Source organism: Microcaecilia unicolor, chromosome 11 (genome assembly GCF_901765095.1).
Source record: "Microcaecilia unicolor chromosome 11, aMicUni1.1, whole genome shotgun sequence".
Classification (NCBI taxonomy): Eukaryota; Metazoa; Chordata; class Amphibia; order Gymnophiona; family Siphonopidae; genus Microcaecilia; species Microcaecilia unicolor.
The window spans coordinates 67,253,518-67,266,359 of NC_044041.1; the positions used below are offsets into that span (position 1 = coordinate 67,253,518).

Genomic DNA, 12,842 nt, shown 5'->3' on the forward strand with positions numbered 1-12,842 from the left:
ACCCCAGTAACATTCCCCCACCCCACCAGACCAGTTGAGACTGTACAGGCTCACACCTCTACCAACTTCTGGGAGACTGAGAAATACTGACTCTAGGAGGGACTGCACAGCTACCTTATAGGCTCCACCATAATTCTGTAGTTCTCAATCTCCACCCATTTGCTGGTAGGAGTGCATAACCCCTGTCTAGGCTGGTCTGGAGGGACATGAAGGAAGTTATTACTTAGGCAATGTGTAAAACCATGCCAGTGTAGGGGGAATGAGGACTTGTTCTTTAGCTTGCACCTTTCAGTTTGAAGAATGAAAGGCAAATAAAATTCAGGTACAGTATGTATTTACCTGTCCCAAGAGGGCTTACAATTTAAGTTTGTACCTGAGGCAATGGAAGATTAAGTAATCTGCCCAAGATCACAAAAAGCAGCAGTAGGATTTCTACCTGGCTTCCCTGGTTCTCATCTGCTTGCTATAACCATTACGCTACTTCACCTCTGAATCTACTGGAAGGAATAAAGCACTGTAGCATCACTGCCAGTATGAAACAGTCACATCCTGTATGACTGAGGTAGCATGGATAGTTGTGACTTTTCTCAGGGGAACGTTAAGGTACATAGGAAAAGGTTAAGAGTAAATGACAGTAGATAAAAACCTGTATGGTCCATGCAGTCTGCCCACTAAAGCATCCAGTGTTGTACCTGCTGGTTCATAAAGGTTGCACCCCTCTACCCTGTTTAAGTGTTGCTTTAGTTGTCTTTTTTTTTTTTTTCGAGGGTTCCTCTGTGTTTATCCCACACATTTTTCCATTTGCATATAAATTAAGTACATGTGATAAAATCCTTTCCTAGGGTGGCCTCTACATAATCCATCTAAACAGTCTGTTTTTTTTCTAGCAAAAAAGGTGCCAGTACTCAAATGCCAGGCCACCCTTCAGGGGTGGGGTGATCACTGAGGGACCCACCCCACAATAGCCAGGCCGCCTGCAACCAGTCATAGAATCAATGACAAGGCAGAATTGGTGTGTAGAGACTGAGTTCTTTAATTATAACTTGGGGACCATGGGTCAATTTTAGCAGACAATGGAAAAGGTGCTGGTACTCACTACCCCCAAGTACCCCCTCAAAAAACGCCCTGCATCTAAATCTACACAAACCATACTATGGTGGCAGTTTTAGAAATCAAGTTTACTCACACAGAGCCAAGGCATTAACAAGAACACGACTAAGGAACAAAATTTGACACATGTTTTTTTAAATCTGGGTATAAGACCAGATGCAAATGTGTGCAAGTAATTATCACCATTCAAGTCAGGCTCTATGTAATATTCTTATTTACAGGAGGAGTAATTTCATAAAGGCTTTTTGATGCACAAAGCTAGTTTTATGCTTCAGAAAAGCAATTGTATGGCTGTTTAAATATATATATGCACAGTGTGCAAGTGTTCCAGGGAGAAAAGGTTAGTCAGAGGCAAAGTTTACAAAATATGCTGTTACACATATAATATACATATACATCTATATCAACTTTAGAACAAGTATAAATGACAAATGTGTGCACTGGCAATTGTGCACTATTGGAGCAGTTGTGGGAGTATATTTTATAAAAGGCAAATAGGTGCCTACATTGCTTTTATAAAATTGGCACTTTTTTGGAAGGCTCACCTATGTGTCCTATTTTAAAAATTATCCAGATGATATAGGCTTGAATTTATAAGTCATTTCTGCCTGTAAGTCTTGGTTTTATGTGCCTTAAGAGTCAGCAAGTGCTGAAGTACATCTCAGATTATTACCTCCCCTAGCAACCACTGATCGCACAGATAATAGGTCTATTCCTATCTCCCCCAACATACAGATGAGACACTCTTGTGCCCTTATGACCATGTCTAAACATACTGACCCTCTGACCACTCCTCTATCTCTGCAGGTAAGGACTTCCTCACTCTTCCACTTGCATACAGAGAACTTTAAGTTCCAAACAATACTATAGATTCAGTTTCACTTGTAGTGGAAGCTCAATATTTGACATTACAATATAGAAAAACCTTGGCATTTTTCAGACAACCAGAGTGGGTTGGAGTTGTATAACCTGAGTAACAGCAAAGGATATGTGAATGTGCTAAAGAACCTCTGCAAAGTTATCATATCCCCAATAAAGCATCTGAAGAGAAAGCATGGGGGAGGGAGTGGTGAGAAGTGACAGTAGGAAGCTGACCCTAATGAAATTAGGGCAAACATTCTCCAGGGCTCATCTGCTCCAACATACAGGAACCAGACACTTGTGTGAAGATCACAGAGAAAAAGAAGGAAAGTGCAGTGTTCCTGTGTACAAACAACCTTTAATAAAAGAATAAGACAACACAAGCTTGATTTTAAGGTCCCAGGTTATTTGCCTTTGATTAACATTCCTTGTGTATGAGGATCTTCTGTCAATGGGAGTTCAAACAGTTTGATTTTGCAGGTTTTAGAATGAAAAGCCAGACCTGGAAGTTCTTGATTTAACAGACATCTTGTGTGGGTGATCAGAAATTAAAATCGTTCCACCTTCCTTCAAGTTTGGGAGAATACCTGAATATATAAAAGTGTTGTGATCGGGAACTGCTGGTTTGTTTATACAGTTTGCTGGCTCTTCAGAAAAGGGACATGGGAAAGGACAGAGAATCAGTCAGTCAAACATGCAGGTCTCATCATATTTTTCTGCTTTCACTTGGACATTCCAACATGAGACATGGCTTCCAGTTTCTATGGGCAGAAAATATTTCTACAGCTGCAGAACAAAAGTCAAGACATATGTCAAATACATTATACTGACAACGTACCAACAAGCCAGTAAGAAACTTTCTGTACAGTTTGCCAATCAAAGGGACTACCATAAGGCCTAAGGAGGGGAGCAACCCTCTCTGCCAATAAAAACACCTTGGTATAAAACACCCTGTTACAACCACAGCCCCTTAGGGAGTTTTAAACATTTATAACAGGGGGATTAATGGAGAAATTGCTAGACTTTTTTCAGTTGGAGGTTTCAGAACAGGTTCATGGGTCTAGAATACATTAAGCAATATGGTCTCTGGAGAAAACAGATTGGCAGGTAAGTTTTTAGACACTAAGTGGGAATGGGATTTAGGGTTACAGAAGGGAACAATTGATACAATCAGGTGTTCTGCAGATGGCGGTGGCTGCAGCAACTTACAAGGAAATAAATGCAATTTAAAATCCTACATAGGTCCTACATCTCAAGGATAAGGGTCTTTAAATAGCATCAAGCCACTTCAGAACAATTTCTCAACTGCAAAAGGAGAGTGAGTACTTTGGATCATCAGTTGGGAAGTCAGATAATTAAGGGTATTTTTTTGACAAGAGGTAAAGCTTTCCCAGCGGATGCAATGTTAGACATATCCAAGTCCCTTCTGGTGAGGGGACAGTATGCCAAGGTTGTTTATTCGTAAAGTGAGTTCAGTGGCTAAGAAAAATTTGAAGGTTTCCTCCTGGCAATAGAGAAGTGCACCAAATAGCTTAATGCTCACGGAAAAGCAAGCTGTAACGCTTTCCCTGGAGTCAAAACAGCTTTTGTATACTTGGGGAGGGGGTTTGGCATCGATTTGTTATGGATGGGGGGGGGGGTTACTGTTCTTGTGGTCAAACAGTTTGATGGACAAATGGCTGTCATTTGGATTAATAAAGTGCTTTAATAAGCAATCATTTATGATTCTGCCTAGAGTACCAACAAAAACACACAAGAATGAGACCTGAACTTAAAAACACATCCAAAAGCTTGCTGAAAGCTCACCTGCTACAGACTGCTCACACTCATGAACCTTTCCCCCTTCCTTTCCCTAATAGGGCAACAAACCTTCTCTTATCCCAACACCCCTTTTAGTATATCAATCCTCTCCCCACAACCCCCCCCCCCCCCCCCCAAAAAAAAAAAAAAAAAAAAAAAAATCAGGGATCCTGTATACACTACATTCTCTCATTCCTGTTGATCTTCATTGCCAGCACTGGGGGTTCGACTCCTAATCTGATTTCGAAGTTGTTCTATTAGTTCTGGATTCTGTTGTTGCATCTGTTGAGCAAACTGTTGACCTCTGTGTACAAGAAAAAAACATAGAAGTATAACAGTTCTGGAAAACATACTTCTTACTCAAGCACTGAAATGCAAACTTGGTATCAAAGCAATCACACCCATTTACTCACGCCTGGATAAGGTTGGCCAGATCACCGGGGGCAGGCATGGCTCCAGGTTCGGCCCCAGTCATGGGGTTGTGAGTACCTGAGATCATTCCTGACATCCTGGCACAGACAATATTTTTAAATTCAAGATAATGGTAAAAGTGCATCATTCTTAACCTAACTGAGCAACTCCAGATGCTTTATTCATAGTGCACTGATCTTACCAGCCTGGCAAACTAGAAAATGCATCTATCCTAAGGCAACATAATTGAAAGACAAAACCTAATATGCTCAACCCATGAACATCCAAGAGCCCTATCTATCACCAGCACCTAGGCCCATTTTCATTTGTCTATGAATGTACAGCATCTCTAAGCCCAATCTACCTCCCACATCCCTTGTGTGCATCCCTCAGACCCAATTCACCTCGCCTCTTGTGCACATGCCCTCCTCCTGATCTAATCTGCTTCATATGAGAATTTTCCTCCCATCCATGATTCCAATCCACTCCCCTGCCCTTCATATTCTCCTGGGGTTCGACTACACCTCCCTTATATCCAGTGGTGTGCTGGAGCAGGCTCTCACAGGCTCTCGAGAGCCATTTGTTAAGTTTTTAAGAATTTTGGGAGCCGGTTCTCCATGGATACTTTAACAAATGGATCCCAAAATGTGGGCTTGGGCCCCTCCTGAATTCTCTTTTACTTTGCTGGCGAGAGAGAGCCCCCTGTTAACAATTTACCAGCACAACCCTGCTTATATTCCTCCTGGCCCAAGCTGCTCTGTCCCATGAAGATCTTCTCAGTCTAACAGTAACAAAACTTGATGCTTCTGCAAATACTTACAGCTGTTGCACTTGTGGATTGTTCATTAAGTTCGAGGCCTGTTGAGAAAAAATACCAATGAATGTAACTTTATATTCTTTCTATGCAAACAAAATTGGGTATATAAAGGTGGAATTAGGCCTTACCTGCTAATTTTCTCTTTCTTTTAGTCCCTCCAGACCAGCACAGACAATTGGGTTATGCACCTCTACCAGCAGATGGAGACTGAGAACCACTGACTTCTAAGTACCAGTAAGTGGGCTGTGCAGTCCCCCTACAGTCGGTTATCAAATACCCAACATCATCTTAACCTAAGGCACCCTCTCAGAGCTGAGAGTCCCCCAGCTAACCAAGAGGACCACATGCTGCTGCCCATAACAAACTCCCCTCGACCACGGGAACAACAATATTACAGCACGACCCACAAGACAGAATTTTGAAGTGAAGGTTCTGTGCCGGTCTGGAGAGAAAGAACAAAATAAAATGAAAGAACGAAAGTTAGCAGGTAGGACCTAATTTCGCTTTCTATAGCATCCCTCCGGACCGGCACAAATGAATGGGAAGTACCAAAGCAGACCATTAAAGGTGGGACCCCACGAACCCCACTTCCAACATGCACACCCTAAAAACTGCATCCTGACAAGCTTGAACATCTAACCGATAGTGCTGTACAAAGGAAATGTAGAGAAGACCACACAGCTGCCTTAGAAATGTCCTGAGGGGCCTCCAGAGAACATGCCACCGAAGAAGCAGCTTGTCACCTAGTGGAATGAGCCTAAGAAAGGCTGGAAATGGGCTTTTGCAATAGGTACACTGATGCCACAGCTTCCTTGATCTATCTAGCAATCATGTCCTTAAAGGCCACCTCATCTTTCAACTTTTCCCCAGCAGAATGAAAGAAGCAATACGAATGCTGAATCCTGTGCAGAAGGAATGGATCCTCAGGAGCCTAGTCAAGATCAGGAGGCGGGGCTGGTGGTTGGGAGGCGGGGATAGTGCTGGGCAGACTTATACGGTCTGTGCCAGAGCCTGTGGTGGGAAGCGGGACTGGTGGTTGGGAGGCAGGGATAGTGCTGGGCAGACTTATACGATCTGTGCCAGAGCCGGTGCTGGGAGGCAGGGATAGTGCTGGGCAAACTTATATGGTCTGTGCCAGAGCTGGTGGTGGGAGGCGGGGCTGGTGGTTGGGAGGCGGGGATAGTGCTGGGCAGACTTATACGGTCTGTGCCAGAGCCGGTGGTGGGAGGCGGAGCTGGTGGTTGGGAGGCGGGGATAGTGCTGGGCAGACTTATACGGTCTGTGCCCTGAAGAGCACAGGTACAAATCAAAGTAGGGTATACACAAAAAGTAGCACATACGAGTTATCTTGTTGGGCAGACTGGATGGACCGTGCAGGTCTTTTTCTGCCGTCATCTACTGTGTTATATATGTTTATGAATGCTGAAACTCCTGCGCCCTGCAGACATACATGTCTAATGCCCTGCGAATATCCAATTTTCACATCTGCTGCTCCACTGAGCCTTTACGCTCCCCCAGCAGCAAAAGGACGGAAAAGGACTGAAGATTAGTTATTCCTTACAAAACATAACAAAAGGCTCCTGACATGAAAGCACTTGCAACTCCGAGATGCAATGTTTGGAAGTGATAGCCACTAAGAAAACCATTTTCAAGGTGAAATCCTTGAGGGAACAACTCTCCAGTGGTTCAAATGGAGGATGGACTAACACTGACAAAACCCCAGGGAGGCAGAGATGACGGGACTAGCAGACAAAGGAGCTACACTGTGCGCAGAGACTAAATTACATCCAGATAAGCTGTCAAGCGTTTACCTTGAATCATGCCCTGGAAATCAGCTAAAGCAGCCACCTGCACACACAAGGAAGACCCTTGTCTACACCATCTTGCAAGAAATCCAAGATGTGCGGTAAGGACGCTCAAAATGGAGAAACATGGCAATCGACACACCAACCTTCAAAAATACTCCACACACGAATATATGCCAAGGATGTAGAGTGCTTCCTGGAACTCAACAGTGTCGCAATCAGTCTACGAGTATCCCCTCTTTTGAAAGCAAGCCCTTTCAAGAGCCAGGCCATAAGACTGAACGGAGCCAGGTTGAACATTTGAACTGGACCCCATGACAGAAGATCCTCTGTGACCAGAAGCAAACTAAGTCCCTGTACCACAGTCTGCAGGGTCAATCTAGCACCACCAGCACCTTGTTAATGACTGATCTTCTGAAGAACCCTGCCTATCATTGACCACGGAGGAAACATGTAAAGGAGCCCAAGTCGGCCATGTCTGTACCAGTGTGTCTAAGCTTTCTGACTGATGCAGCACAGGGCCTTGGTGTTGTTAACAGTGGCCACTAGATCCATGATCGGAGTGCCCCACCTGTTGACAATCAGACTGAAGGTGCTGTCTCCCACAGACAGATCTATCACATTTCTGCTGAGAAAGTCAGCTTGAAAATTTCCAGGCCCAAAATATGCACTGCGGACAAATCCACAAAATGACACTCTGCTCACACAATCAAGAGAGCCACCTCTTGTGCCACCAAACAGCTTTTGGTGCTCCCAATGACTGACGAATGTCACTGCTGTCACATTGTCTACAAGACCCGTACCACCTTGCCCCAGAGAAGATTGAGGAAAGCTAACAGGGCTAGACGAATGGCCTTGGTCGCCAACCAACTGATCAACCAACAGGCCTCCTCTGGAGACCACTGACCCTGCACCAAGCAGCCCAGACAATGTGCACCCCAGCCCAAAAGACTGGCATTTGACCACAGCGGTGGATCCAAAGACACACTTTGTGAAAGACTGGTTAAGTCCGGCCATCAGCGCAAGCTGTGCCATGCAAGACCACGCAGAGGAAGAGGCATCCCCACTAGATGGGACTAGGGAGACCACCTCGACAGAAACAAGGCCTGCAACGGTTGCAAATGAGCCTTCCAAGCTCAATGCCATGGACCCTAACACCTGAAGATAATCCTGCTTCCGAGGACAAAGAAACTGTGAAAAGGTCCGAATTTACAACTGGAGCTTCCTGATCCAGTCCTCTGGAAGAAACAAACACTTGGCCTAGCTGCTTCTCGAATCGAACTCCCAGATATTCCAACCACTGTTAGGGAACCAGATGGCTTTTGGCCAGATTGACCATCCAGCCCAGGGACTGTAAAAACTGAATCACATCAGTAGCCAACATACTTTCCTGGGGGGACTTCACTCGACTCAGCAGTTGTCCAAGTAAGACTGAACCAAAATGCCCTCCTTCCTGAGGGCCGCTGCCATGACTAACATTACCTTGGAAAAGGTCCAAAGGGCCGTGGCCAACCCGAAAGGCAATGCACACAACTGATAATGCTTTCTCGAAACTGCAAAGCAAAGGAAGCACTGATGCGCAGGCAAAATGGAAATATGAAAATACACCTTCATGAGGATCCAGGGATGTGAGAAATTTGCCTGGCTGTACCACCACTATTCAGATTGCAATGTTTCCATGCAAAAGGTGGGCACACAGAGGGTCCAATTTACCCCCTTCAAGTCTAAGATGGGATGGAAGGTAACCCCCCTTTTTTGGAACTACAACATAAATGGAATAACGACCCGTGCCCACCTCGTCACACAGAGCTGGGACGATTGCCCCAAGGTTCACCAACCTCTGCAGGGTCTCCTGCACTGCCCTCACCTTCCAAGAGGCATGGCAAGAACTCCAAAGAATAACCATCATGCAATATCTCCAGCACCCACTGATCTGAAGTGATCTGGGTCTGACCGGAACTGGTGGGTGGACCTGAACACCCTCATTGAGAACCATGACTGGGCCCTGCTTCAGCAAGACTGAAATTACAGCCACCTCTGCAGTTCGCCCGAAAGGACTGGGTCCATTGGAAATAATTTACCAGGTCTGTAGCGATGTGCTTCATGAAAACAGCCACTTGCTGAAAAACCTCTTCCTGCAGATTTGGGCTTATCTTCTGGCAGCCTTGGAACCTTGGTATCACTGGGACTCTTCACCAGCTTGTCAAGCTCCTTGCCAAATAAGGAGCCCTTAAAAGGAAACCTTTAGAGCTTAGCTTTGGACACTGCATCAGCCGATCAGTCCTGAAGCCACAAAGACCTCCTAACCGCCACATCGAGTGCTATGACTTGACAAAAGCATGAAGCAAGTCAGAGGCACCATTTCCAACTTAGCCAGCTTCTGGTCCACAAGCCCCCATTCATTGAACTCCCTGTCCAAAACACGCTCAGCCCAACGAAAACAAGCCCTGGAAGCCAAATCACCGCAAATAGCCACGTGCACTGCCAAAGCAACTACACCAAAACTCTGCTTTAAAAGAATCTCCATCAAGGTTCATGTTATGTTTCGTAGGCTAGTACAACAAGAATCAAGTTATTTCCACGGTGCCATTCAGAGGAAAGACAAACTAATGGCAGTTGGAAGGGGCATTGAGGATTTTAATGTTGGTTGCATGGATTTCAAAATTTATGAAAATAAATTAGTTGTCTTTGAGGAGAACAATAGTAAGAAAGAGGCTTCCAGATAACTGGAAGCAAAAGGCCATTGACTTTTGAAATATCTGAGCTACGTTTCACACTCACGGACATAAACATGGATAAGGTTCCAATGTCATCTGACATACCAGTGACGTGAACAGTTGCAATTATGGGCAGTAAGACTGTCGCCATTTCAACAACAGGACATGCTTCAGTCATCCTCGCTTGCACTGCAAGCAATGTTGAACTGAAGCTGCTTACAATTTTCAAAAGAGCAACAATGACAAGAGAACACTTACCTAATGGTATTGAGGCTATGGCTTAAAAAATGCTTTAAGGCAAAACTAGGTGGCTTCTTTTTAATGTGATGGCAGCCCAAAAGGAAAAAAAGTGTTTAAAAAACTGATCAATTCTGCTGGGACAGACATAGCAGTTATTCCAAGAGGCCTAACTTGCATGCTGCAGCCTTTGCATATGGCCATGAACCATCTATTTAAGACATTCATGTGCTCAGAATGGATGCAGACAGAACACACACATTACACCGAGCAAATTATGCTGAATATGCATAATGCAAATAGGTGGTCATGGCATGAGGCAAAATAATAATATGCAACAGATTCAAGAAGGCAGGAGTTTTAGGCCATGAACAATCCAAAACAGACAGTGGCAATGGAGATTACGACAACACTGATGATGCATTGTTGAGAGACTTCACAAAAGAACGCTTGCATGCTGCACTGCAATGCTTGAACAACACAGACAACAAAATGGACTTTGAAGGATCTGAAGAGCCTTCAGGCGATAAGGATGATCAAATTTTTCAAGTTCTTTTAAAAATATTTATGTAAATAGTTTAAAATAGTTCTTTAATTAAGAAAATAAGAATAAGATAATAATAAATTCCTGGTTATATCTTAAAACTTTTGTCTTCATGATCTCTATTGTTATTTAATGGTATTTAGTGGTAGCCTACCGCTTGGTTTCAGAATACGATAGCATTAACCGAGCTAATAGACTGAATAGGACACAACATGAAGAACTACATAACCATATAAATCAAATTGTTTACCAAAATAGTTATCAAATCATGAGCCACAAGTAAAAATAAACCGGTATAGCACGTCCACGCATATAATGGGGGGGGGGGGGGGGGGGCACTGTGTGGATTGCAAAAAAAAAAAAAAAAAGCATACAATGTGCATGTTAATAGTGAAAGAAATACAGTACACCGACTGACACTCAAAACAAGCTTTTCGGGAAAGACAACATTCCCCAGGCAAACCTGCACACTGCTCCATGCAAAATTAGCCCGTTTCTGCATCCTTTTTATTTTATTTTTTAAAGAGGAAGGAGTCCAATTTAAAGTGAGTTTAAGTTGGGGGGGGGGGGGGGGCACTTCGCACCACTATGTGTACCCCCCCCCCCAAGGGCAACTAACAAGACAGCAACCCACAGCTTAACTAGAACCAGGGCCATTGGGTCAGAACAACATAGACATACCTACAATTTTCTTTAAAGATGATGCAATTTCCTTCTTTTAAATGAAATTCTAATTGTATTATTGTAAACTGCCATGGAGGTACACCACTGGCGGTATATCAAAATTAAATACACTTGGAAACCTGAACCAGGAGCAAGTGTCTTCAGATCAGTACAGAGGCTGCAGAAGGTGCCACCTTCTACTTGCTGGAGATAGAGAATACTGAATTGGAATAAAGGCACGCTGTCTCTTATCACAGAACTCAATTCTGTATTTTCTCTCTCCACCTGATGGTAGATTGCATAACCCATTCGTCTAGTCTGATCTGTTGGTGATGCTAAGGAAACATAATTTATCACTACCACCAAATCAACCCCCTCCCCCACCATATATGCCTGTCCTCTTGTACCTCTATTTTTCGCTTTTCTCTTACTATTTCTACTTCCTCCTTGGAGAACCAGAGCCATCTTTTTTCCTTTGACCTTGTTTAACTAGCCTTACACAGAGATTTGTCATCTTTTCGATGACGACCAACATGCCTGTCAGATTCTTGATAGAAATAAGTAGGCCCTATCCCTCATCCTTTTAAGTCCGCCTAGAACCTGAATCTTAGCATGGTTCAAAGTTTACAGGTTTTCCTTTATGAGTTCGTCAGTGGTACTGACCATTTGTAAATACCAGATCTAATTTAGCCTATCCCCAAGTGAATTCTTCCATTGGTTGCCTAAGGAATACTATGTCTGAAATAGCCCCTTACCATACCTCAACAAACAATCCAAAATACAGCTGTGCTAAGAAGTTTGATCATATTACTACTACTACTATTTATCATTTCTATAGCGCTACAAGGCATACGCAGCGCTGTACACCATACACAAAAAGACAGTCCCTGCTCAAAGAGCTTACAATCTAGATAAGACAGGTAAACAGACAGAACAATTAAGGGTAAGGGAATAAATAGGTAAGAATAAGGACAGGGCAAGTGAGTAATGGTTAGGAGATTCACTGGCTACCCATCTTTCTGACTTCTATTCAAAACCCGGATGCTAATGCATCGTGCACTCTATTGTGGTGCCCTGGCCTAAATCTCAGACTTGCCGATTTCCTTTCCCTGAATGTTCCCTTATATCCTGTAGCTTAATCTTGCATTTCCATCCCTGTGTGAATCACTTTTCTGCTATGTAGTATCCTTCCTTTTGAATTTGTTGTAGGCCATGTTAGTGATAAGAGCTTTCAGATCTTATTTTAAAACTGGGATCAAAACCTGGCTTTTCTCACTGGCCTTTCAGGAAAGTACTTCAGCTTCTGATTAACAGTTATCCCTCCCTGTGCTTCAAACATATATCTTTTACATCCTGAATCTCTAACACTGTGTCCCTCAACAAAAAAACAAACAAACAAAAAAAACTATGACAGCTATTATCTTGTAAGCCACTTTAGCATATAATCAAAGCACATAATGAACATAACACAACTCTTCCGCTCTATGATCCCTAATGTGACTTCTGCCATATGGACTTTATCCTACCACAAACCATATTGTATTTGTTCACACTGGAATCGGCAAACGCCCCTCCAGTACTATGTAAGCCACATTGAGCCTACAAATAGGTGGGAAAATGTGGTGTACAAATTAACAAATAAATAAATGAAACGCAGTATACCAAGTTACTAAACTCCCCTTTTAGAGCATACAAGCTGATATTCCAGTAGGCAGGTTCCAGCCCACATCTGGCAAACTCAAGACACTTACAAACAAGACTTCTCCTTTGCGCACCATTCTGGGGATGCTGCTAATATTTACCTCCTTCCAATGTGCCTCCAGATATAAAAATGTATCTCAGGTTTTTCCAGAGCAACCTATAGTTATTCAGCTTCT

General features: G+C 43.5%; 1 protein-coding gene across 2 annotated transcripts in view; it reads right to left on the reverse strand.

Annotated features, from left to right (window-relative positions):
- Positions 1-2,309: 2,309 nt before the first annotated feature.
- Positions 2,310-12,842, reverse strand: part of SGTA (small glutamine rich tetratricopeptide repeat containing alpha) — a 52,972-nt gene continuing 42,439 nt past the window's right edge. For both annotated transcript variants that reach the window (XM_030219140.1, XM_030219139.1), the window contains 4 exons: positions 5,003-5,040; positions 4,185-4,280; positions 3,955-4,075; positions 2,310-2,757 (listed from right to left, as the gene is read on the reverse strand). In XM_030219140.1, coding sequence (XP_030075000.1) covers positions 3,961-4,075; positions 4,185-4,280; positions 5,003-5,040 — 249 coding nt within the window. In that variant the 3' untranslated portion in view covers positions 2,310-2,757; positions 3,955-3,960. The remainder of the gene's footprint in view (positions 2,758-3,954; positions 4,076-4,184; positions 4,281-5,002; positions 5,041-12,842) is intronic.